We start from the raw sequence: 22,842 nt of genomic DNA, 5'->3' as shown, positions 1-22,842 counted from the left end.
CGATTCCGGAAACCGGAAGTGCAGCTGCCGTAAACGGCTGCTGCAGACACCAACCTTGTTGTGGCCGGATCCCCGGAGGGACATGCACTGTTGCGCTACCGCAAGCGGAAGGCAACAAATGCCGGCCAGGAAGAGGAGAAGAAGATCCCCAAGGGACCGTCCAGAAACATCGCGGTGGACAGCAGCCTGGTCCGGAGAAGACCCAGAGTCTGAAGGAGAGAACGTCGCCTAACCCCCAGGCGGGGGGCAGAGCTGGCGACGAAGTCCGCCGCGGCAAACCTCGCGAACGAGGGAATCTATTTCTGGAAATAAGCAAAAGATAAGTGCAGACCCCAGAGCCCTAGACTCTGGAGCCGAAACAGACGTAAAACGACAGCCTTAGAGGCCAAAACGGACGGCAGAGAGCCAGACGGCCAATCGTCCGTAACATAAAAAACGGCACAGAACAACGTAAAAAATTGCCTAAAATTGTGCCAACATGAACAACAACGGAGTTCTTCAAAATAAGAGGCTGCTGAGGGATAGAGCTTAGCAGGGCCCAAGCCCTAACCCTCGGCCTTAGCTCCCTCTAATTCTCATTAACGGCCATGTAAGCACCGAGAGAAAAATAATCAAACAACTGAAACTAGCAAAGTCCGAAAGGACGCCAACCTTTCAGAAGCCAGCAAAGAGGGCAGCTAAAACCAGTTAGGAGCTACCAAAGGCAGCTAAACAACTAGCTATACGAAGAGTTAAGCGTCCGAGTACGGACGAAAAATCAACATAACAACAACAAGCTAGCTAAAAATGGCGACCAAGGAGGAAGCCACAAGACTGAAAATAATAAAGTCCGTACAGACACAAACATTTCAGAAGCAAGCAAGCAAATAGATAAGCACGTACGTAAAAGCTACCGACGGCAGCTACAAAGCAAGCTACGACAGCGTTAATAGACCGAACCCGGCTAAAACAACAGAAGCCAGACAACGTGCTAATGCAAATGGCGACCGTGAGGAAGCCAAACAACTGCTGAAAACTTCAGAGTCCAACGGACATGCGAAATTCACAGCAGAAACAATAAAACATACAAGAAAAAATGAACGATCTCACCAGCTGCAAGCCAGCAAGAAGTAGACGGGGGCCGAGGCCGGTGGGTGCCGTAGACACAAAACCAGCCAGAGCAAAAGCGAACACAACCGTCACCCTTGAGTGATAGTAGTCGATTGAAGGGGTATCACGTGACCAGCACCATTGATGACGTAGTAGGCTACATGGGACGTAACCCAGGGTGTCAGTCATTCTGGTGCAGTCACTTTTTTAGTTGGGGTTGCTCCCCTTATACCTAGACGGGGTAGCTTTTATCATAACCTAAGCATCGAAGTGGGTCAATGCAAATTATGTGATTCGGCGTAAGAATATGTAATTATAATAATCAGTTTTGTCCATCTCCTGAAAAGCTGTTTCAAACGCGTGACGCCAACATTCCACGACGAGGATATGGCGATGACACAAGCCATACAGTGTGTGCTGTGTGTTCTCACCTCCAGTGTGTAGCTCATCTTACCCTGTGTCTATTCGAACGCCTTGGGTTCTTCACGTATCTTGTCTTTCATGGTCTGGCACGCCAGCAGGCGTTCTTCGGCGGCCCCCCCCCCCCCCCCCCCCCCACAAAGTGACATACTTATGACATACTTATGACACAAGCCATACAATGCGTGCTGCGTGTTCTCACCTCCAGTGTGCTGCTCATTTTGCCCTGTGTCTGTTCGTACGCCTTGAGGTCTTCACGCATCTTGTCTTTCATGGTCTGGCACGCCAGCAACATGTCCGCCGAGCTCTGCACCTCGTTCTTCAGCGCCTCCACTTCACTCTGGGGGTACAAGATCAAACCACGATTAAATGGTGGCAGACTTTTGTGTGTGCGAAGAAATCAACTGACAACGACATTCATCAGAAAAAAGAAAAGGCAAAAATACACCCCCCCCCCCCCCCCCCCAAAACAAAAAAACCACCACACACACACAAAAACAGCAGGATGTTAGCTGAGCTCTGAACCTTGTTCTTCATTATGTACGTCACAATGGGGGTAGGAGATGAATTCACAACTTACTGGTGGCTGACTTACATTTTTTTTTTTTTTTTTACATTTATCACAAAAAGAAATAACAACACATACACACACACAGGCATGAACACACACACATACGCATGCAAGCACGCACCCACACCCAGACGCAACACACACTCACAAACAGCATCATGTCGGCTGAGCTCTGAAGCTTGTTCTTGAGTGCCTCACAGTCACTCTGTCCACTGTGCCTAATTCCTGCAGTCCCCCCCCCCCCCCCCCCCACCCTTTATCTTCCATTCCCCCCCCCCCCCCCCCCCCCTCTCCCGACCCTACATTCTCTACTGACCTCTGCGTACCTCAAAGTAGCCACGGTGTTGACAAGTTCTTCCTCCTTTCACACTTTCTCATCATGGCCTCTGTCTGTTCCTCATCTTCCATACCCCCTCCCCCTTTACTTTCTACTGACCTCTGCGTTCCTCAAAGTAGCCACGGTGTTGACAAGTTCTTCCTCCTTTCTCATCATGGCCTCCGTCTTGTCCCTGTCCACTGAGCCCAACTCCTGCAGGGCCTGCTCGGTGGATGCCGACTTTTCCACCATCTGCTGCAGCATGGCGGTCAGGTGGTCCACCTCCTTGATCTTGCTAGCCGCCGTGTTCTGACTCTCCGTCACCTGCTCCTGTGGAAAAACGTTAACATGTTTGGTTCAAGAGGGACACAGCGGTCTGAAGGCACACCTTAACTCATTGTCTCCCAGGTACGGATATATCCGTACCCACTCATATGGCTCTATCTGACCTGGTACGGATATATCCGTACACACAGTCACTTCTTCTTCTTCTTCTGTGTGTATGGGCTGAAACTCCCACGTTCACTTATGTTTTTGCATGAGTGTGTTTTTACGTATTTTCATTTGTCTACAACCCAACAAACTCCGACATGGATTACAGGATCTTTTCTGTGTGCACTTGGTCTCGTGCTTGCACGTACACATGAAGGGGGATAAGGCACATATGTTGACCTGTGAGATCAGAAAAATCTCCATCCTTAACCCATCGGGATTCCGCTTGGGCGGCTCATCCACTAGGCCATTGCTCTCGTCATGTTTGATTCAAGAGGGATGGCACATAATGCTTGTCCTAAATCTCAGGATACTAGCCCACAAAACACACAGACTCAGACACACACACACACACACACACATACCTACACACACACACACATACCTACACACACACACACACACATACCTACACACACAAACACACATACCTACACACACACACACACATACCTACACACACACACACACATACCTACACACACACTGGGAGCCAAGTATACATTTTCACGAACTTTCAACACGAGTTTTTCAATTAGTAATGGACCTTCCACACTCACACACTAAATGGCCAGCTCATCCAAGAGACGCTGGTTCTACCTGCTCAGAACATGGAAATATCATGCCCCATCCTCCTTCTTGTAATTTGTTCCTGGTCTCAATAAGCTTTTGACTTTTCAATATTCATGCTTACTTTGTAAATGGCCAGCTCATCCAGCAGACTCTGGTTTGCCCCGCTGAGAGCGTCTTTCTGTGATTGCAGCGTTTTGATGGTGGCCTCCAGTTCTGTCTTCCTTCTTTTGGCCTCTTCCAGCGCTCGCCATGCGTCATCCCTCTCACCTTCCGCCTCCAGCTTCAACTGAAGGGTGACAAAAAAATATATCAACAACAAGTAATGCTGACCTTCAGGTAGTCAGGATACCGACCTTCAGGTAGTCAGGATACTGACCTTCAGGTAGTCAGGATACTGACCTTCAGGTAGTCAGGATACCGACCTTCAGGTAGTCAGGATACTGACCTCCCACTGGTGGTCTCTCTCACGTATGTAGGAAAAAAAGGGGTATGGTATTCAAGACTTGCAGGACCCCGTGACCCAGCATAATTAACAGACCCAATGTGAAGGCCACACGGTTTGTTGGGGGAACCAGGACCTACCGTAAGAAAACATGTGGATAATACACGTGGAGATTTTACTACAACATGGATTGGTTTGAAAGACTGATTAGCGCACAGAACCCAGCTGCAGACACTCACTTTGCAAAAGTAAATCCTCAGTGAAAAGTCTTGCATACAATTCTCACATGCAAAACCATGTGGGAAACTATTATTTCACCCTTACCGATTATTCTTCCCGCACAGACAGCAACAGATTCCCAATCACTTTCAGCTTAGAAAAAACGAGAAGTGATTAAATCCCTTTGACTAAATACCATGACGTACTGATACATTTGACGCGACTGTAACGTCACTTTTCTTAACTCTTGTCTAAAAGAACCAAGAGTTTTAGTTCCCCGCACAAATGGTAAAGCCGAGACTGGCGGTCACCATGCGCCATCTCCCAAACCCTACTAAAAGTTGTGAATACAGCAGTCCCTGCAATGTACGGCCCCCGGCGTGAGCGGACACCTGACATGTACGGACACATTTGCTCGGCACGGAGTGTTTTCCTTCTATATTTGCCCCCCCTTAAACGGACACCTGCAAAACGTGGACACGGACACTCATTTTCGGTCCCAACAGCAGGTCATACCTCCAATGTACGAACAGACCATCGTCAAATTTTCACCACAACAAAATCGATAACAGAGCAGTCCGGCTCTTGGTGCAAAGATCACAGCCGCAATGGCGTGACGACTGTCACTGGTAACTTGAGTGCACCTGTACCCATCAGGAGGGGGGGTAGTTTTGGTCAGGAGTGGAGTACATGCGAAGATGCCAACATGAAACTGCACTGTGCTCTTTATTCTTGTCTGTTGGACGTAAACAACAGAAACCACAGTCGATGAAGGTCCTGAGCGAAAGAGAGTGAAAAACCGGCCACAGTTCTCAGCATCGTGTGTCTGTGTGTAACCTCTTTCATTGACAAGATACTCTTGTTTCCCCTCAGCCTTGACCAGTGAGTCGGTTGCCTAATCTGTGAACCCTTCAGTTGTCTTGCTGTGTCAAAAGTTACGACACAGTCAACTGGTTTTGCTCTGAGTGAACAGTTGGAGCTGACCTCTCTGGCCACAGCCCAACAGTACATGGCTGGAGGGAGTGAGAGAGAGAGGGAGGGGGGGGGGGGGTGGAGGGGTAGCTGGCTAAACTCTGTGGGGTGTCCGGTGTCACTGCATGTCAGCAGGAAGAGCATTGGAGAGAAATAGAGAGGTGTACTCTTCCACACAATTTCCAAGCATCAGTTGTCACGGCTTGGGGTAGGCATTAGTGAGGGAGAGTGGGAGCTGTGTTATGTACAGTGTATTTCCGACTGAAGAGTGAAAAGTCACTGCCATGCCACATGATCGGCATGCAGTCAATAAAGCCAGACAAGATGAAAATAAATTACATGATTATGACATGCAGCTCTATCTGCTGTTATTTATTCAAACTGGGTTTCAAGCTTATTCTTGCAAAGCATCTGCACACGCTCCTCTGTGCTGTGTTTGTGTGGCTGCTTTCGTATGTCAGTGCATGGTGAGTGTGTTCACTGCCTTGAGGATTTATTTTATCTCTTCTTTTCAACACTTTTCATACAAATCATTTTTACAGAACGTTTAAAGAAGTATTAGGAGTTTGTTGTTATTGTTTAGTAGCCACAAGAAGTGATTAGCATAGACTCAATCCTGTTGTTTGTGTGTCTCTGTGTGAGTGTATGGGGGAGGGGGTGGTGTGGTCACCCCTCCCGTGACCGGACACCTGCAATGTACGGACAGTTTTGCTATGGCCCAAGGGTGTCCGTTCATGAGAGGGACTGCTGTAGTAAATGGAGATGAACAAGATGAAGACAGACAAGACAACTCACACTTTGTATCTCCTTCATCTTGGCTTCTTTGTCTTCGACCTCTTGGGCCAGGTCCTCTGTAAGACTGCCGATCACTGTGTCGCGTTCTTTCACGTCTTGCACAAGGGAGGCAACTCTCTCCTGTAACTTGTCCCGTTCCTGGTTTAAGACCAGCAGCTCCTACAGACAAGAGTGATTGAGGTTAGACATAAATGCAAAACTTTAGTCAGGCAACTTTTGTCCTCTTCTTTCCCATTAGTCATCACAGTTGAGTTTTTGTTACTTACAGAAGCAGAATTTCAGCTAAAAAATATGTACTATATTAGAGAGAGAGAGAGAGAGAGAGAGAGTCGGAGAGAGAGTAAGGAGTACGGGAGAGAGAGAGAGAGAGAGAGTCGGAGAGAGAGAGAGAGAGAGAGAGAGAGAGAGAGAGAGAGAGAGAGAGAGAGAGAGAGAGAGAGAGAGAGAGAGTAAGGAGAACGAGAGAGAACATCGAAGAGAGTCTGCAAAAAGTTGACTCAAATAAATAAATAAAGAAAGAAATAAATAATAAATAAAGAAAGAAAGAAAGAAATCTTTCGCAGAACCTGAGATTCGAACCAACGCAGACAGCGACAAACTGGTTCAAAGTTAGCGCACTACCCACTGAGCTACGTCCCCGCCCCACCAGGCTAGTCCGTGCGCCCGTCATCTCAGAAACCACTTTACCTGCTGAACAATGGTGACTGTGCGTGAGAGCGAGAAACGCCTGAGGAAGACCCTAGTGGTCGAAACGTCGTGGTTTGTTATTCGTATCGTCTTCGTTAAACTCGTGAGTACAGTATTCTTTGCACTTTACCTGCTCCAGCTGTTGAATTTTCTCCTGCATGACAGTGGTCTTGGAGCGGATGAACATCATGTCGCCGAACTCTTCCTCCACGAAGTCCGTGGCTCTGGGCTTGCGGAACTGGAAGGGGGTGCTGCAGCCGATGGTGCCCTGGGCGTTGGAGATGTAGACGAACTGGTAGAACTCGCCCTCTTCTTTGGGCAGGCTTTTGGCTGTGGGGAAAACAAGTACATGTACATTACTGTGCAACACTCACTATTGCACACAAGAATAAGAAGACTGGCTTAAATGAAGAAAATGACCAGATCCATGCTACATACATACAAATCCCATCCTTGCTATGGTACATGCACATGCGAGCTAAATATTGTATATCCAGTATTGCGTGGAAGCAGAAAACGTAAAAGCACGCCACTTCACTTCACGCCACTTCACTTCACAATACTGATAACATTACAGTTTACACTTTTGCAAGAAAAATCACGCACAGACGCCAAAAAAGACACAATATCACAGACACACTGACCGTTTAAATCAAAACAAAACAATCACACACAGACACAGACACACACACAAAAACAACCAACCAATCAAATAAAAATTTAAAAAAACATGCAAAGCTGACAATCAAACAGACAATAGAAACAGACGATCTAACTACTGTCACTGGTGCAAGTATATATATATAAGAAAACTTACCAGGAAAGACAACTCTAAGTTTGGCCTCGCCATTTGTCTTGGTACCAGGGGCGGGAGCCCATTCGTAGCAAAGCTGCTGGTTCTTGTTACTCCAGCCCACTTTGTACAGGCCCACCCAGTCCCTGAAAACACAACATTTATCATAATATCATTATAAGCCTGAAGAAGCTAAAACCATTTCAATCTAAAAATAATAATCGGAAAAACATTATGATAATACATGTAACTACTGTGAATCAACGCCAGCACCATATATCGGTTCCTGGCAACCCACACCCACATACATTGATATGTACACGTAGATATAAACATAACTCCGCCAAGGAGGTCCCAAGCCCGGCTAAAAAAGGAGGAGGGTTGGGCATGGGGTTAGCACCCCCTCCCTGTAAAAAAAAGACTTCGCTACAGAAACGTCAACAACAGAAGAGCTGTTGTTGGCGGCCCATACCCTGACAGGGGTGACGGGCATTGAGTTGAGTGAGTGAGATATAAACATATTCATTGTTAAATATAATAATAGGGCAAAGAGTACATTTACAGAGGTTATGAACAGAAAATCAAAGAAAACAGGGTTTTAAAATGGAGGGAGTCTTCTATCAGGGGCGTGAAAAGAAGGGTTCCACTGTATGGGTACAGCCATTGTTGTGTTTGTTTGTTTGTTTGTTTGTTTGTTCGTTCATGGGCTGAAACTCCCACGGCTTTTACGTGTATGACCGTTTTTACCCCGCCATTTAGGCAGCCATACGCCGCTTTCGGAGGAAGCATGCTGGGTATTTTCGTGTTTCTATAACCCACCGAACTCTGACATGGATTACAGGATCTTTTTCGTGCGCACTTGGTCTTGTGCTTGCGTGTACACACGGGGGTGTTTGGACACCGAGGAGAGTCTGCACACAAAGTTGACTCTGAGAAATAAATCTCTCGCCGAACGTGGGGACGAACTCACGCTGACAGCGGCCAACTGGATACAAATCCAGCGCGCTACCGACTGAGCTACATCCCCGCCCCAGAAATTGTTGTAGAAGTACTTGTAAAGCTGTGTCAGTGCATACCATGTGAGTGAACTACTGTCCAACTTAACACCCTTTGAAATCTGCTCTCAAACCAGGAAGAGGATTAGCTTCTTTGCAAAAGAGGCAGAACACGAGAGAGAGAGAGAGAGAGAGAGAGAGAGAGAGAGAGAGAGAGAGAGAGAGAGAGAGAGAGAGAGAGAGAGAGAGAGAGAGAGAGAGAGAGAGAGTTAGTGTGTGAGTCACTGAGTGGGACTGAGAGTGAAAGAAAGTGTGTGTGTTTCAGAGAGCAAGAGAGACACAGACAGAGAGTGAGGAGAGAAAGACGGAGAGGGATGAGCATGGAAAGGTTGGGGGGGGGGGGGAGGGGGGGGGGGGGGGGGGGGGGTGGTAGAAAGAGAAAGCTTTTTTCTCATAAAGACCTGAAAAACTGTAAGCTGATTACGTTTTCCGACAACAGAAAATGCACAACTGAACAGTTTCACTTAAAGCGTAAAGTTGTGCACGTTTCATTGTCATAATTTATCAACTTACTATCAATCAACAAGTACATTTTTTCCATTGTACATTGTTTTAAACAATCCAAGTTCTTTCATATCGTTTTCCTGATCAATTAGAAGTCCTATATAACCTTCCTCTCAGGGCTTGGAGACTAAAAAACATGCAGAAAGAAAGAAAGAAAAAAAGTAGCGCCATACTGTATAAGTGTATTGGCAGCTCCTTTTCCCAAGTGAGAAAGCAGCCCGAAATACCATGAGGGTATCAACTTTGTGCAGACTCTCTTCTGTGTCCGAACACACCCGTGTGCATGCATGCATGTGCACGATAAAGAACCCAAGTTCACAGCGAAAGCTTTACCCAGTGAAAAAGCAGCCCGAATTTCCATGAGGGTAACCTCACAGCACTATACGAAATCTTATTGTTATCCTTACGACGGGCGCAGTGGCGTGGTACGTGGTAAGACGTCGGCCTCCTAATCGGGAGGTCGTGAGTTCGAATCTCGGTCGCTACCGCCTGCTGGGTTAAGAGTGGAGATTTTTCCGATCTCCCAGGTCAACTTATGTGCAGATCTGCCAGTGACTTAACCCCCTTCGTGTGTACACGCAAGCACAAGACCAAGTGCGCACGGAAAAGATCCTGTAATCCATGTCGGAGTTCGGTGGGTTATGGAAACACAATGCTATGCTCTCAGAGTATAGTTTGGGGAACCCAAATGGGCAAACGAGCTCACACGTCACCAGAATTTCTGGAACGCTGAAGAAGAAGAAGTTATCCTTACCATGTGCTTGGCTCGACACCGGATGTGACGGTGAAGTGACATTCCACGTTAGCGTCAGTGGGGAAAAACTCGGGAACCTGGCTGAAGACCACCAGGGCAAAGTTCTTCTCTGCCCCTTTACTCATCCTCGCTTATCTCTCTTGGATGCTGAAACATAGACACAATTAGGTTTATAATGCAAATAGAATTTTGATCAAAAACTGAATTCCACAAACACGCAATGACAAAAAATTCAAAAAATCTGTACCCACTCATTTGGCTCTATCTGACCAGGTACGGATATATTCGCTCAGACTGTTAGCTTCAGTCGCTTCCTGTAACATCGATCTAACGCCTGCATTCCAGCGAGTTGATACACAGTTTATACAATTACAAAGCTACTACAATTCTGAGTGACCTGCTGCAGCACAGCTGGTCTCGGCTAAAAACAATTGGGTCAACATAGGTGGGGTAGAAAGTGTTAAACACACCCACAGTCTTACTGGTCTTAACCCTAACACACACAAAGCACTGCTAACACTCAAACAAACCTTTCCTCTGTGTAACTGGAAGTGCATTTGAGAGAGAGAGACAGAGAGAGAGCAAGAGTGGGAGAGAGAGAGAGTACCGTGACCTGCAATTGTCTGTGTTTTCATGTTACAGACATGCATGAGTAGGTCAGCACTGACACTGCCTTGTGTTCAGCCATGCAACTTTGCAAGCCAGCAGAGTTTTTTGTTTACACTTAAGACCGACCAGCTGTGACACTTGCATTAAAGCCCTGGCTTACACTCGTTATGTTACGCAGGAGGCCACACTTACGTAATGCATTATGAATCTCTTATGTAGTGCCTAAAGGGAGTGAGCTTACGATATAATCATAAGCTTCTCTCATTCTCTATTTCTTATGAATCTTTTCATAGTGCAGGTTGACCAATCAGAGAGGCCAGGCAGTGACGAGGCGCTTGAGTTTAATAAATAAGATGGCGGCCTTCAATTTCGCTAAAATATCGACTTATGTACAAGTCATGAAGCACTTAATTTGGACAACATCATTTGAGTGTTCCTACAAGAATAATTTCACAATAATAGATAAGTACACAATAACAGCTGTCTATTCTGAGAAGTTTTGTTTGCAGCGCAGGACCAAGTTGAACCGTGTCGTGGAAAATTTCATAAGGTTGTGGCAACTCAGCAAAATCCTGCGCAATGACAAATTTCAGAAGCCGAAACGGAAGTAGCGACTGCTTTACTGTGAAAACCACAACACCCGCTGTGTGCCTTATGCTTGAATTCCTGTAATCATTTACTCCAGTACATGTATTAGCATTAACCAGAACCATGCGGTTTACTGGTTTTTATGTAAAAAAATTAACAGGAAATAAATCGGCAGCCAGCCATTTTACCAGCAGGTTTATTTTTTTCAAATCAAAATAAAATCCTTGCTATGTCACATCAGACCCTAATAATTAATATGGCTGTTGTGACCGTTCGTATATATATATATATAAGTCGTGCCGAATTTACGGAATTTTGGAGAAATAGCACAAAGGCTTCTAAAATTTGCCCATTTCGCAAAAGCGACAGCTAGTCTGTTACTTTTTGTGTCACCAGAACATTGCATTAACATTGCTTTACCTCCCTTCTATGTTTTGTATGGTCTATGTCAAGCATAACTCCGGAAATGCATGAAAACTACGCTTTCTGCAATACCTTGCCATAACTTATCGATTATTGCAATATCTATATATTCGAGTATCTAGTTGTCTAAGTGTGATGATATCCCAGGCATCTGAGAACTTTAAAACCAAAAAGTGGCTGCCGATTTCGCAAAATGGACAAATTTTAGAAGCCTTTACGCAATTTCGGCAAAACGCTGCCAATTTCACGTATTGGGCAGCGTTTTGCAGATTACGTGAAGTGGGCAAAAATGTTGCCCATTACGCGGAATCGGCAATTACGTGAATTCGGCAAGACATATGGCTTTAAGTCTGAAATGGTGTCCACAGCTGAAATAGCTGTGCAACCTTGGCTCTAACCTGATTTGTACATCAAAGAAAAATAAAATCCTTGTAAAGATTAATGAGACTTGTAAAAAAAAGTATGAAGTACACACCTAGAGAAACATTGTGTGCTCAGTTGTTGTTTTTAATGAAAATGTCGCCATTATCTGAAGTCAGCAGCACTACATTTTGGCCATTTTTTGTGACATGACCTTACAGCATATTGAAACATGGTCTACTCTGTCATATTTATGGGACAGAATGTCATGAATGACTTTTCACTGAGCCAGTAAAACTCAAATGTACCTTTGACAAAGCAAAGTTTTTGAATTTTGTCAGTGAGCCTGCAGAAAATGGGGAGACAAAATTTCCCAGAAAGTTCATAACTATTTCCGTAAGACTTCATTTTTGTTCACTGATCAGCTCTAAATAATAATTAAAGATCGAAACCTGATATATTTTTGTAAAAAAGTATTTTAAAGTATGTTTTGCAGAGGTATAAAACATAAAAAGGGTTGTTTGACTTGTTTTTGCATGTTCAAAAGTAGTTTGAAGTTTACGTGCAGATTTTCTTGTGAAAAAAGAGTTATGAACTTTCCAACCTTTTGCCTTATAAAAAGAGTAAATTGACTGGTTGGGGAACACCTAGCTTTGTAATGCATTTGGATCCACTAGCAGCAGTCACACTGAAAGTTTGCATCAAGTTCATTCATTGGTGTTTGAGTAATTGAGAAATAAAAAATTCTTGTGAGAAAGTTATGAACTTTCCTACTATCTCCACTGAGAGTGTTTTTTGTCCTTAAATGCTAGCCATGAAAGTTACGGTTGTAGTGGAACAGCAATTTTGCATATAAAAGTACATTAGATTTAGATACTAAGCAATTTTTGTCACTAAAGTCAAGCAGTATGCTTTAGTTAGCCATTTTCTCTGTGTCTTGTGCACTATTTTTATGTGAGAGTTACTAACTCATGTCAAAACCCAAAATATATGTAAAATGACTATTTTCAGTTTCCAAATTACACTGTACCATGATTTTTATCACAAAAAGAATCTACTGGCTGCTGACTGTTTCTTTCTGAAGTACTTAGCCGTTTTGTCATGAAGTTCATAACTTCACATAACTCAAGCTCATTTTTCAAGGGCGTGTTTAAAATAATGCATTGTTAATAGCAAAAGAGTACATTTGACTTTATCTGGACATTTTGTAAGAAGTTTTCTGAACATCAACCCTCAAAATTACATTTTGATAATTCCAGCATGAATCTGGGTTGACTGCACGGTGTACATAACTTCACATCAACTGACCCTCAGCCCCACGGTGTGAAGTTATGAACACATGCCATGAGTATGATTTATACACAATAATTAATTTACTACACTAAATCACTACCTCAAATGATGTGCTGCTCTTCTCCAGAGTAGGCTGTTACAGTTTGATGTCATTTTTATTTTAATTTACCAGCAGATTTTAGTACGTAGCTTTTCAGTTAAATAAATGATGTGAAGTTATGAACACACAGTCAGCTGACATAAACACTAACTAAATAATGATTTCGGTAACAGTTTTCATGACTGAGTTTGGTTAAGTAAATCATTAAGTTGTTTAGAATTATTTGCAAGAGACTTTAGTTAGTTATTTTAGTATAAATGTGTGATTGATGTGAAGTTATGAACTTTCACAAGTTTTAAACAATTTGTTTTATTTTGGCAATTAAAATCTGATTTTGTAATATAAGTGCAGCTTTAGCCTATACTATAACTCTGTGTTCTCAGTTTGTCATTGTTTTGCAAATATATTATACAGTAACTGTACTAGAGACCAACATAACAAAAATTCTTGTGAAGTTATGCGCACGCTCACATTTTATGATTTTTGTTATCGTTTGTTTTCACAAATGTTTTACTTTTATTACTTAGTTGTATGTTGATTACAAAGAGTAGCTGGAGAGAAAATAAGATGACATATGCACTTTCTTACTTTGGTTTGAATTAGCCATAGTTTGTGATGTCACGGTGTGAAGTTATGAACTCCTAGGACATTCTAAAAATACTTTCAGTTTCTGCCAACTCTTTGAGTCAGACAAACATTTTGGTGTATTGAAATCCTTTTGATGGTACTTTTCAAGCACATTTTGCACAAAAACAGCAAAATTGTAGATTTAATGATAACTTATGCCAATATTTGCTGTGAAAAAATTGTGACAATATTAATTTCTATAAATAATACAGATAACCAAAAAATCTTCTCCACACTTCATCTTCAAAAATTACCTTCATGTTCCAGCTCACCTTTTTCAGATTAAAAAACAAAACAAATTGTTTCCTGCCTGTATAAATTAAATTTATTATACCAATAAAAGTAAATTATGTGAAGTTATGAACTTCCCATTAATGGAGTTCACATCTGCATCATGCGTGGCCAAAACAAGTTTAACTTGCTTGAAATGCAAAGTAATTTGCTGTAGCAATTTGCTCAGATGTCTAAAACAGACCCAATACATGTAGCAACAATGATTTAACAAGTCTAAATTTTGTGACGGTGTGAAGTTATGAACTCCTGCAAACTTTTAAACCTGAATCTGTGAAGTGATCAAACATGAGTTTTCTTAAATCATAGCTGTTCCTTGCGTATTTATGCTCTAAAATACATCTCTATTTTCAAAACAAAGAAAATGTTCATTTTTAAAATTGATTTTGTATGTCACAAAAATGGACACCTATTCTGACTTTGGGCCATATATATAAATATATATAGACTGTTTGTTTGTGGGACGCAGTCTTCTGCTGTTTTTGAATTTTTTATTTATGTAAAGCTGATCATGATCACTGTAGTAAGTAAATAGTATAATCATTAATTATAACAACTGGACCTCGGAACAACTAACCTTAGTTAACAACAACAGCGAACAAGGAAGAAGGAGAAGTTGCTAACAACAGAAGATAATAATAAAACTCCTACTTTCTCTTTCACAGATTTCCTGGGAAATTCCAGAGTAAATTCAGAGCAGAACTATTTAGAGCGCTGAGTATAACCTGATAACATGACCTGATCAACAACTGTCTGTTGCTTAACAATTGTCAATAGTTTTTCTTGTTGTTTATTTAATTTTGTATTTACTAAAACTTTAGACTCCCTATTTTTGATTGTTTGATTTGATTTACGTAACTCAGATATTTTCTATACACAGTATGAGAATAAATTTGCCCATTTAATTTTACCAATGTTGTTCTCAAACCTCTTTGACTGTTTTAGTAAAAGGACCAATATAAACTACAGTATTAATATACATAGTAACATACATATAAAAAAAAGTTACTTCTATTTGTAACTTAGTTTACTGTTAAGTCTGGCTGAGAGAGAGAGAGAGACAATGACAATGACAATGACAATTCTTTATTTTACGAGGGTAACAGAATAAGCATTGGTAGTGAGGGAGAGAGAGAGAGAGAGAGAGAGAGAGAGAGAGAGAGAGAGAGAGAGAGAGAGAGAGAGAGAGAGAGAGAGAGAGAGAGAGAGAGAGAGCAATTCTTTATTTAAAGAGGGTAATATAGTATGCAGTGATCTGCAATTTTACATCTGGCCCTCGCTCTAAAAGAGGGACAAATCTAATCTGCCTTAAGAATAAACACGTAAAGAAAACAACTGCTACATGTTTATAAATAAACTGAAGTAAGAACATATTATATTTAAAGTACAGAGAGAGAGAGAGATCACGAGAGAGATTAATCATTAACGCAGATATATATGCATCCTGTTAGCCTGAAACTAAAAGGAAATTGTGCAACAGTAGAAAGACTATAACATTACAATAACAATTAACATGCAAATCATATTATAATTATGCTGTCATTTTCAGTCACAGCTTTGTTAACACAGCTGTATTTTATTTTGTCTTCAAAGCAGAGTGACATGCAGTTTTTGATCAAGCCTGTAACCATTTCATGATGTTTCCCATTGAAACTAAAAGTAGTGTTGTCAAATACTAGGGATAGATCTTATACTTTGAGGTCAAATGTATTAACAGCTGCATCATAAGAAAGCCATCGTTACCAGAAGAAGTATGAAAAATCAAGGAGATGGATCTTAACGGACGTCAGGAGAACAAGTCACGTCGTGCAATAAGGACAGAATGTTGATGTTTTGACCAATGAGCTTGAGAATGCAGCCAACCAACATGAACAAGGAACAACGAACCAAAACATAAGAACAACAACAATAGCAGCACCGGCAGAACTATCCCCCCTCTTCCATTCCGTCCACTACACTTACCTGTAAATGCAGACTTAGTGTCGTCTGTAAGTGCAAATTCTAAACAAAAGCACGATCTAAGCGTTGAGAAAAACGTGCTGCGTGTGGATGGGAAGTGAAAGCAGCCATGTTTGTTGTTGTTTTTGCAGAGGGACTGACAAGACAGATCTTGGAAGCTCTGTGGCTCAAAAACGTACTCACGTGCTACGTAGATTGCACAGAACACTAGCCAGTTCATACAAGACACAAAAAGCACGGGTGACAAAACTGCACGTGATTCAGATAATGAAATACGAAGCAACGATTACGACCTACCTTCAGCTGGAATACAATGTTGACGGGACGATGCTATATTTAGATCATGACAATCAACAACATATGACGTACTCTTCATTTGCGTATTCATGTCGCCATAATGTTATGCGTTGTTTTCAATTTGTATTGTTGCGTCTTGTTAATGTAAGCATTATCGTCAAATACTTTATTATTATTGTCAAAAACTTGTATTCTTTCAAAACAAAACAAAAAGATTTTTGGCGCATGCGTAGAGGGTCTGTTCCAATGTGGGTCAAGCTTAGAAATTGCTTATTCTTAATCGGGCATAAAGGGAGGTAACTGCAAGCCGGTAACGTTGGCCAAAAAATCAATAGCTGCCCAGGATAAATCTGCACAAGATTGGATGATTATATTCACTGCCAGTGTTGGCAAACCTTGGACCACGAGCGCTATTTGGACGGTAGAACGTTGTGGTGTAGCATGCTGTCTGTTGTCTTCCACAGTGTTGTCCCAGGTAGACAGTTTTCAATGTTCTTCGATTGAGTGCAATTTGGGGTGTTTTCCCTGTTTTTGTATACATGTCACTGTCACTGTCAGTGTGTGTGTTTGTTATGCGAGTATGCAGATTTGTGCAAGTTGGAGTGTGTGTAGAGTATTTGCTGTTGTATTGCAATATGTCTTTCTGTCCAACTGTTTGAGTGTGCATTAATATACTAGCGCAATGAGGAACAAATACAGTTGTAAGGCTAAGGGAACAAGTACTAAATAACTATCAGTATCAAAGACAGTAATGGCCTGCCCAGCTGGTGTAGGCCTCACATCAGCTGATCAAGTTAAAGTTGGCTTGCAGGTTGGTTGTTGCGAGCCACCATACCAGCGGTTTGTTAAAACAAAGTCAGCATGCATTTTGGTATCCTATTAATGTATTATAAAGTATTATTCTTTTCAAAGGTCAATTAATTAGAATTATTGGCTATGGCTGGAGAACTGACTTGATGGTTACGAAGCCCTGATCGATGCCCCCAAGCTCGAGAACCGGCTCTCTTGAAAGGCTACCTACTTTTTTTCAGGGCCGGTGAGTCGTTCACAAAGATAGATTTTTTAATAAAAGGTAAATCACTAAATGCTGTAAACTGTGGTATTTGTTTGGTTTTTGTTTTTTGTTGGAGAAAGATTTCTGAAGATCAGTTTTAGACTCAGAAAGACTTGTATCTTGGCAACGACATGATCATGACCGACTGACTGTGGAGCAAGAGGTGGGGTTCCCTGAATCAGATGTCGACCCTATCGAAATTAATTTTATGCAAAGCAGTCTTCTTATGTTTTCTCACAACTGAAAACATTTTTTTTTCTTCTCCCATGTTGATGATTTATGTACTGCATTTGAGTCTAGCCTCCAGATTAGCTGTGATTCACGCTGCTTGGCGCTGGTTTGAAGGCGCATTGAGTGATGGCAAGTGACCCGTGAGCTTTGTTGTGATCTTCGAGTTCGATCTTTCATAAACCACTCAAACACTTTAAAATAAAGAAGAACAGAAATAAATAAAAGAAAGGATGGCTTAGTAGGAAGAAAAGAAGGTTGAAGGATTAAACCTACCGTACTTTCCGGGTCATAAGGCGCCCTCGAGTTTGACCCCTGCGTCTTGTATAACGAAGCGCCTAATCCGTGTGCCTGAGTACCAGTCAAACAACTTGTGATAATGCATGTTTCAGCTACTAGGTACTACCCTGGCCAAGTTTCCTCTCAAGACATCAAAGAGACCGCCCCATAGGTTAAACTGGTCACTGACCCTGGTGCAGGAAGTGTTTCCTCTCTCAGATCTATGACAGGGGAAACACCTCTCATAGCAAAAACTGGGTCATTGACCCCTGGGAAGAAGGTCAGTGTCTAAACAAGGCAACCCAGCTATCACAATGGACCTGCCTTTGATCTCGCCGCACACACAGAGCACACATATTTCCACTCTGTATTCTTCCTTTGATGTGCGGCTTATTTTCATTCTTCGACCGTTTGTTACCGGTATACTTTTTTAATTTTGGTGCGCCCTATCGGCCCCCTGCGCCCAATGGGTGACTGGATTACAATTTTGTTTAAAAAGAAGGGGGTGCGCCTTATGCGCTGTAGCGCCTTGTAACCCGGAAAGTACGGTAGTAGGAAGAAAAGAAGGTTGAAGGATTTAACCCCCCCTCCCCACACACACACCACACACACAAAAAACACCCAGCAAAGGGATTGAACCCCCAATCTCACAAATCCACAACAAAGAGCACTAACCACTGGGCTATTCACAGAGCTCTAGCTTTGAGGGTAGACAAAGGGTGGAGAATGTATTTTGAGAGCTACTGGTGACCTTGAGGCTCCGTAACCGACTCGACAGCTCCCGAGCCAATCTTACTCTTAGCAAATATGTGTACAAAATAAAAACTGTTGGTAAAAGCTTTATTTTTTTAGGGTGTAGCAAAATGTCACGTGACATCCAAGGAGATCAAAAAAAAGCATCAGGAAATGCACCCAGGCACAATTTCCCTGTATACAGGAAGTATAAGTTACAGCTCCGTCCATCCATGGTATCGCCTGATATTTTGTCGAGACTGGGTCAATGAATATGATGACGTCACTCGAGGCTGTGCCGAGAGTGACGTCATTATATTCTTTCACCCTGTCGAGACAAAATATCACGCGATACCATGGATGGACGGAGCTGTAACGTATATATGGCATGACCAAAGTAAAGAGAATTTGTCATGGGATGTGGAAACAAATCATTGGAAATTCACCATGGGCAATCAACCCAAGCCTAGAAGTTGTAGAACTATATTTTGTTTCAGTCTTGGCACGGCCAGTTTTGTCCAGTTCCGGAAAAGACATCATGAATTCATTCACCCTGCCGAGACGAAAAAAAACCAATTCCATGGATGAAAACGTATGTATAAGTTACAGCTCCGTCCATCCATGGTATCGCCTGATATTTTGTCGAGACTGGGTCAATGAATATGATGACGTCACTCGAGGCTCTGCCGAGAGTGACGTCATTATATTCTTTCACCCCGTCGAGACAAAATATCACGCGATACCATGGATGGACGGAACTGTAACGTATATATGGCATGACCAAAGTAAAGAGAATTTGTCATGGGATGTGGCAACAAATCATTGGAAATTCACCATGGGCAATCAACCCAAGCCTAGAAGTTGTAGAACTATATTTTGTTTCAGTCTTGGCAAGGCCAGTTTTGTCCAGTTCCGGAAAAGACATAATGAATTCATTCACCCTGCCGAGACGAAAAAAAACAATTCCACGGATAAAAACGTATAAGCTTATTATCCCGTGACGCATCAAAGCTAAATTTTGTTTTGAAATGTCATTACAACGTACAGATCACTTATAACGACATAATCGCCTTCACAAGACAGGAAAAACGCACACTTTGTTTTTCGTCTGCAACAAATCTAGTCTTGTTGGTTGACGGAGAGAATAAAGCTTCAATCATACCTTCATCAACAGGAATAAATGCTCAATCCGCTGTCAGTTCGCAACTGAACCTTGTTTTTTTCTTTAACTTTTTGGTTAACATTGAAACGGCAATCCAAAAGAGTGTTTCAGCTGTTTCAAGACAGAGGCTTAGCTCCTTCTTTTGAGTTGCTTTTCAGTCTAAAATGACACCGGAAGCGAACAAATTGTCGCGTATACTTTCGTCACAAAAAGACGTCATGACAAAGTTACACGCAAAGCGAAAGAGACTTTGACGTCATTTACTTTTGTTTGGAATTTTCCGCATGTTCCTAGCTTGTCAGTGAAGACCTGACGTGAGTAAGCTTACCCTTTGCAGCTGTGAAATAATCAGTCTTGTGTCTCGGTCGTGTAGGTACAGAGTTTGCTTCTGCAATCATTGTGTTCGTGTTGATGACGGCTTCATAAGATTTCCATTTTCTTGTTTCTGCGGCTGCGCAAGTTATTTTGCCTAGGTCATGGCCGAACTTTAGGCCTACGGAGAAATATCGCTGGATATTTTCTCCCTAGATTAACAGAGACAAAGAAGGGAAGTCATGCTGTATAAGCTTATATCCCGTGACGCATCAAAGCTAAATTTTGTTTTGAAATGTCTTCACAACGTACAGATAACTTATAACGACATAATCGCCTTCACAAGACAGGAAAAACGCACACTTTGATTTTCGTCTGCTACAAATCTAGTCTTGTTGGTTGACGGAGAGAATAAAGCTTCAAGCGTACCTTCATCAACAGGAATAAATGCTCAATCCGCTGTCAGTTCGCAACTGAACCTTGTTTTTCTTCTTTAACATTTTGGTTAACATTGAAACGGCAATCCAAAAGAGTGTTTCAGCTGTTTCAAGACACAGGCTTAGCTCCTTCTTTTGAGTTGCTTTTCAGTCTAAAATGACACCGGAAGCGAACAAATTGTCGCGTATACTGTCGTCACAAAAAGACGTCATGACAAAGTTACGCAAAGCGAAAGAGACTTTGACGTCATTTACTTTTGTTTGGAATTTTCCGTCTGTTCCTAGCTTGTCAGTGAAGACCTGACGTGAGTAAGCTTACCCTTTGCAGCTGTGAAATAATCAGTCTTGTGTCTCGGTCGTGTAGGTACAGAGTTTGCTTCTGCAATCATTGTGTTCGTGTTGATGACGGCTTCATAAGATTTCCATTTTCTTGTTTCTGCGGCTGCGCAAGTTATTGAGTCACTTGAGAAAAAGTGACTCTATGTAATCGGTCAGTGTTAGTCTGTCCGGCCGGCCGTAGACACCACCTTAACGTTGGACTTTTCTCGGAAACTATCAAAGCGATCCGGCTCATATTTTGTTTAGTCGTGACCTCCAATGACCTCTACACTTTAACGATGGTTTCGTTGACCTTTGACCTTTTTCAAGGTCACAGGTCAGCGTCAAAGGAAAAATTAGACATTTTATATCTTTGACAAAGTTCATCGGATGTGATTGAAACTTTGTAGGATTATTCTTTACATCAAAGTATTTACATCTGTAGCCTTTTACGAACGTTATCAGAAAAACAAGGGAGATAACTAGTCTTTTCTGTTCGGCAACACACAACTTAACGTTGGGCTTTTCTCGGAAACTATAAAAGTGACCGGGCTCAAATTTTATGTGAACGTGACTCCCAGTGACCTCTACACTTTGACGTCTGCTTTGGTGACCTTTGACCTTTTTCAAGGTCACAGGTATGTCTTGAAGGAAAAAAATTGAAATATCATATCTCTGAAACTATTCATCGGATTTGATTCAAACTTTATAGGATTATTCTTTACATCAAATTATTTACATCTGTATTGTGTTGTGAATAGCAATTTCTTCCTGTCCATCTGATGCCTCATATAATATTCAGAACTGCGAAAGTGACTCGATCGAGCGTTTGCTCTTCTTGTTTTGCCTAGGTCATGGCCGAACTTTAGGCCTACGGAGAAATATCGCTGGATATTTTCTCCCTAGATTAACAGAGACAAAGAAGGGAAGTCATGCTGTGTGAACAATTACAGCCTGTACAGTAAGTGCACCTGCAGGACATGCGCCCACTTTGGTTCAAATTAGACCAGTCTTCTCTGCACTACTAGTACTATAATTATAAAAACAGAATCAAAAGGACCCACATCCTATTGGCTGGAGAACATTTCAGACAGTTGTATTCAGCAAAAAAAAAGCTAGTTGCATTGCAATTTTTTGCAATGCTCCCTGCAAGCCACCTGCTGCAGTCAGCAGATGCAAGCTCGTTAGTGTGAGAGAATAGCAATTAATCAAGGAAGACCACAGTGACTTGACACTGACAGATATATATATATTTGTGTCCTTTTTGTGAGAATCACTCAAATAACAATTGATGTAAACTTTGGACGGGCACATTGGCCGAATGGATGAGACATCAGCCTTCTATGCGGAAGGTCGCAGGTTCGAATCCCAGCCGCGCCTGTTGCTGTGTTGGGTTAAGGGTAGAGATTTTTCCAATCTTCAAGGTCCGCTTATGTGCAGACCTGCTAGTGCCTTATCCCCCTTTGTGTGTAAACGCAAGCACAAGACCAAGTGCGCACGGTAAAGATCCCGTAATCCATGTAAGATTTTGGTGGGTTATTGAAACACAAAAATACCTAGGATGCTTCCCACGAAAGTTGCGTATGGCTGCCTTGATGGCGGGATAAAAGCCATCATGCATGTAAAAGCCCACTCGTGCAATAACATGAGTGAACGTGGGAGTTTCAGCCCATGAACGAAGAAGCCAGATTTGAGATGGTGAGGCGAACTGTGGGCATTTAAGACATGCCATTGAGCATATATATATAAGTAAAGGTTACATGCCGAGTCTCAGTGATTTTTAAAAATAATGGTCGAAGTTAGCGGATCATGAAAAATGCGAAAAAGCTCCACCCTTAACCCACGAGCTGCAGCTGGGATTCGAATCCACAATGTTCCGCTTGGGAGGCCGGCGTCTTATCCACTGGACCAATTGCGCCTGTCCACGAATGAAGAGCATTCACAGTGCTCCTCCTTTGATACAAAACTGAATAACAACAAATTTGCAATGAATACCGTAGCATTAATAATTGTAATATGAAGAAGAAGAAAATAACCTGATGATAATAACAAAGCAATGAAAAAAGTAAGAGAAAACAGATTGTTTTTAAA

The 22,842-nt window shown here is 42.3% G+C and overlaps 2 protein-coding genes across 5 annotated transcripts in view; one reads left to right on the top strand and one right to left on the bottom strand.

Moving 5' to 3' along the window:
• Positions 1-16,273, bottom strand: part of LOC138947422 (tax1-binding protein 1 homolog B-like) — a 34,917-nt gene extending 18,644 nt beyond the window's left edge. For 2 of the 4 annotated variants that reach the window (XM_070318888.1, XM_070318891.1), the window contains exons 1-8: positions 16,230-16,273; positions 9,683-9,829; positions 7,394-7,515; positions 6,707-6,906; positions 5,890-6,048; positions 3,583-3,747; positions 2,517-2,726; positions 1,712-1,849 (exon numbers count right to left, since the gene is read on the bottom strand). In XM_070318888.1, the coding sequence (XP_070174989.1) occupies positions 1,712-1,849; positions 2,517-2,726; positions 3,583-3,747; positions 5,890-6,048; positions 6,707-6,906; positions 7,394-7,515; positions 9,683-9,807 (1,119 nt within the window). In that variant the 5' untranslated portion in view covers positions 9,808-9,829; positions 16,230-16,273. Of the gene's footprint in view, positions 1-1,711; positions 1,850-2,516; positions 2,727-3,582; positions 3,748-5,889; positions 6,049-6,706; positions 6,907-7,393; positions 7,516-9,682; positions 9,830-15,935; positions 16,072-16,115; positions 16,194-16,229 lie in introns of those variants that run through there. The other 2 variants (XM_070318889.1, XM_070318890.1) reach the window with 2 other exon arrangements.
• Positions 16,274-16,530: 257 nt separating this feature from the next.
• Positions 16,531-22,842, top strand: part of LOC138947415 (WD repeat-containing protein 37-like) — a 40,564-nt gene continuing 34,252 nt past the window's right edge. Inside the window, exon 1 of the mRNA XM_070318882.1 lies at positions 16,531-16,704. The gene's annotated coding sequence lies outside the window, so the exon portion shown is untranslated. The remainder of the gene's footprint in view (positions 16,705-22,842) is intronic.

This window comes from Littorina saxatilis, linkage group LG14 (genome assembly GCF_037325665.1).
Source record: "Littorina saxatilis isolate snail1 linkage group LG14, US_GU_Lsax_2.0, whole genome shotgun sequence".
In the NCBI taxonomy this organism is placed as follows: Eukaryota; Metazoa; Mollusca; class Gastropoda; order Littorinimorpha; family Littorinidae; genus Littorina; species Littorina saxatilis.
The sequence above is the reverse complement of the archived record's forward strand: the minus strand, read 5'-3'. Positions and strand labels throughout refer to the sequence as shown.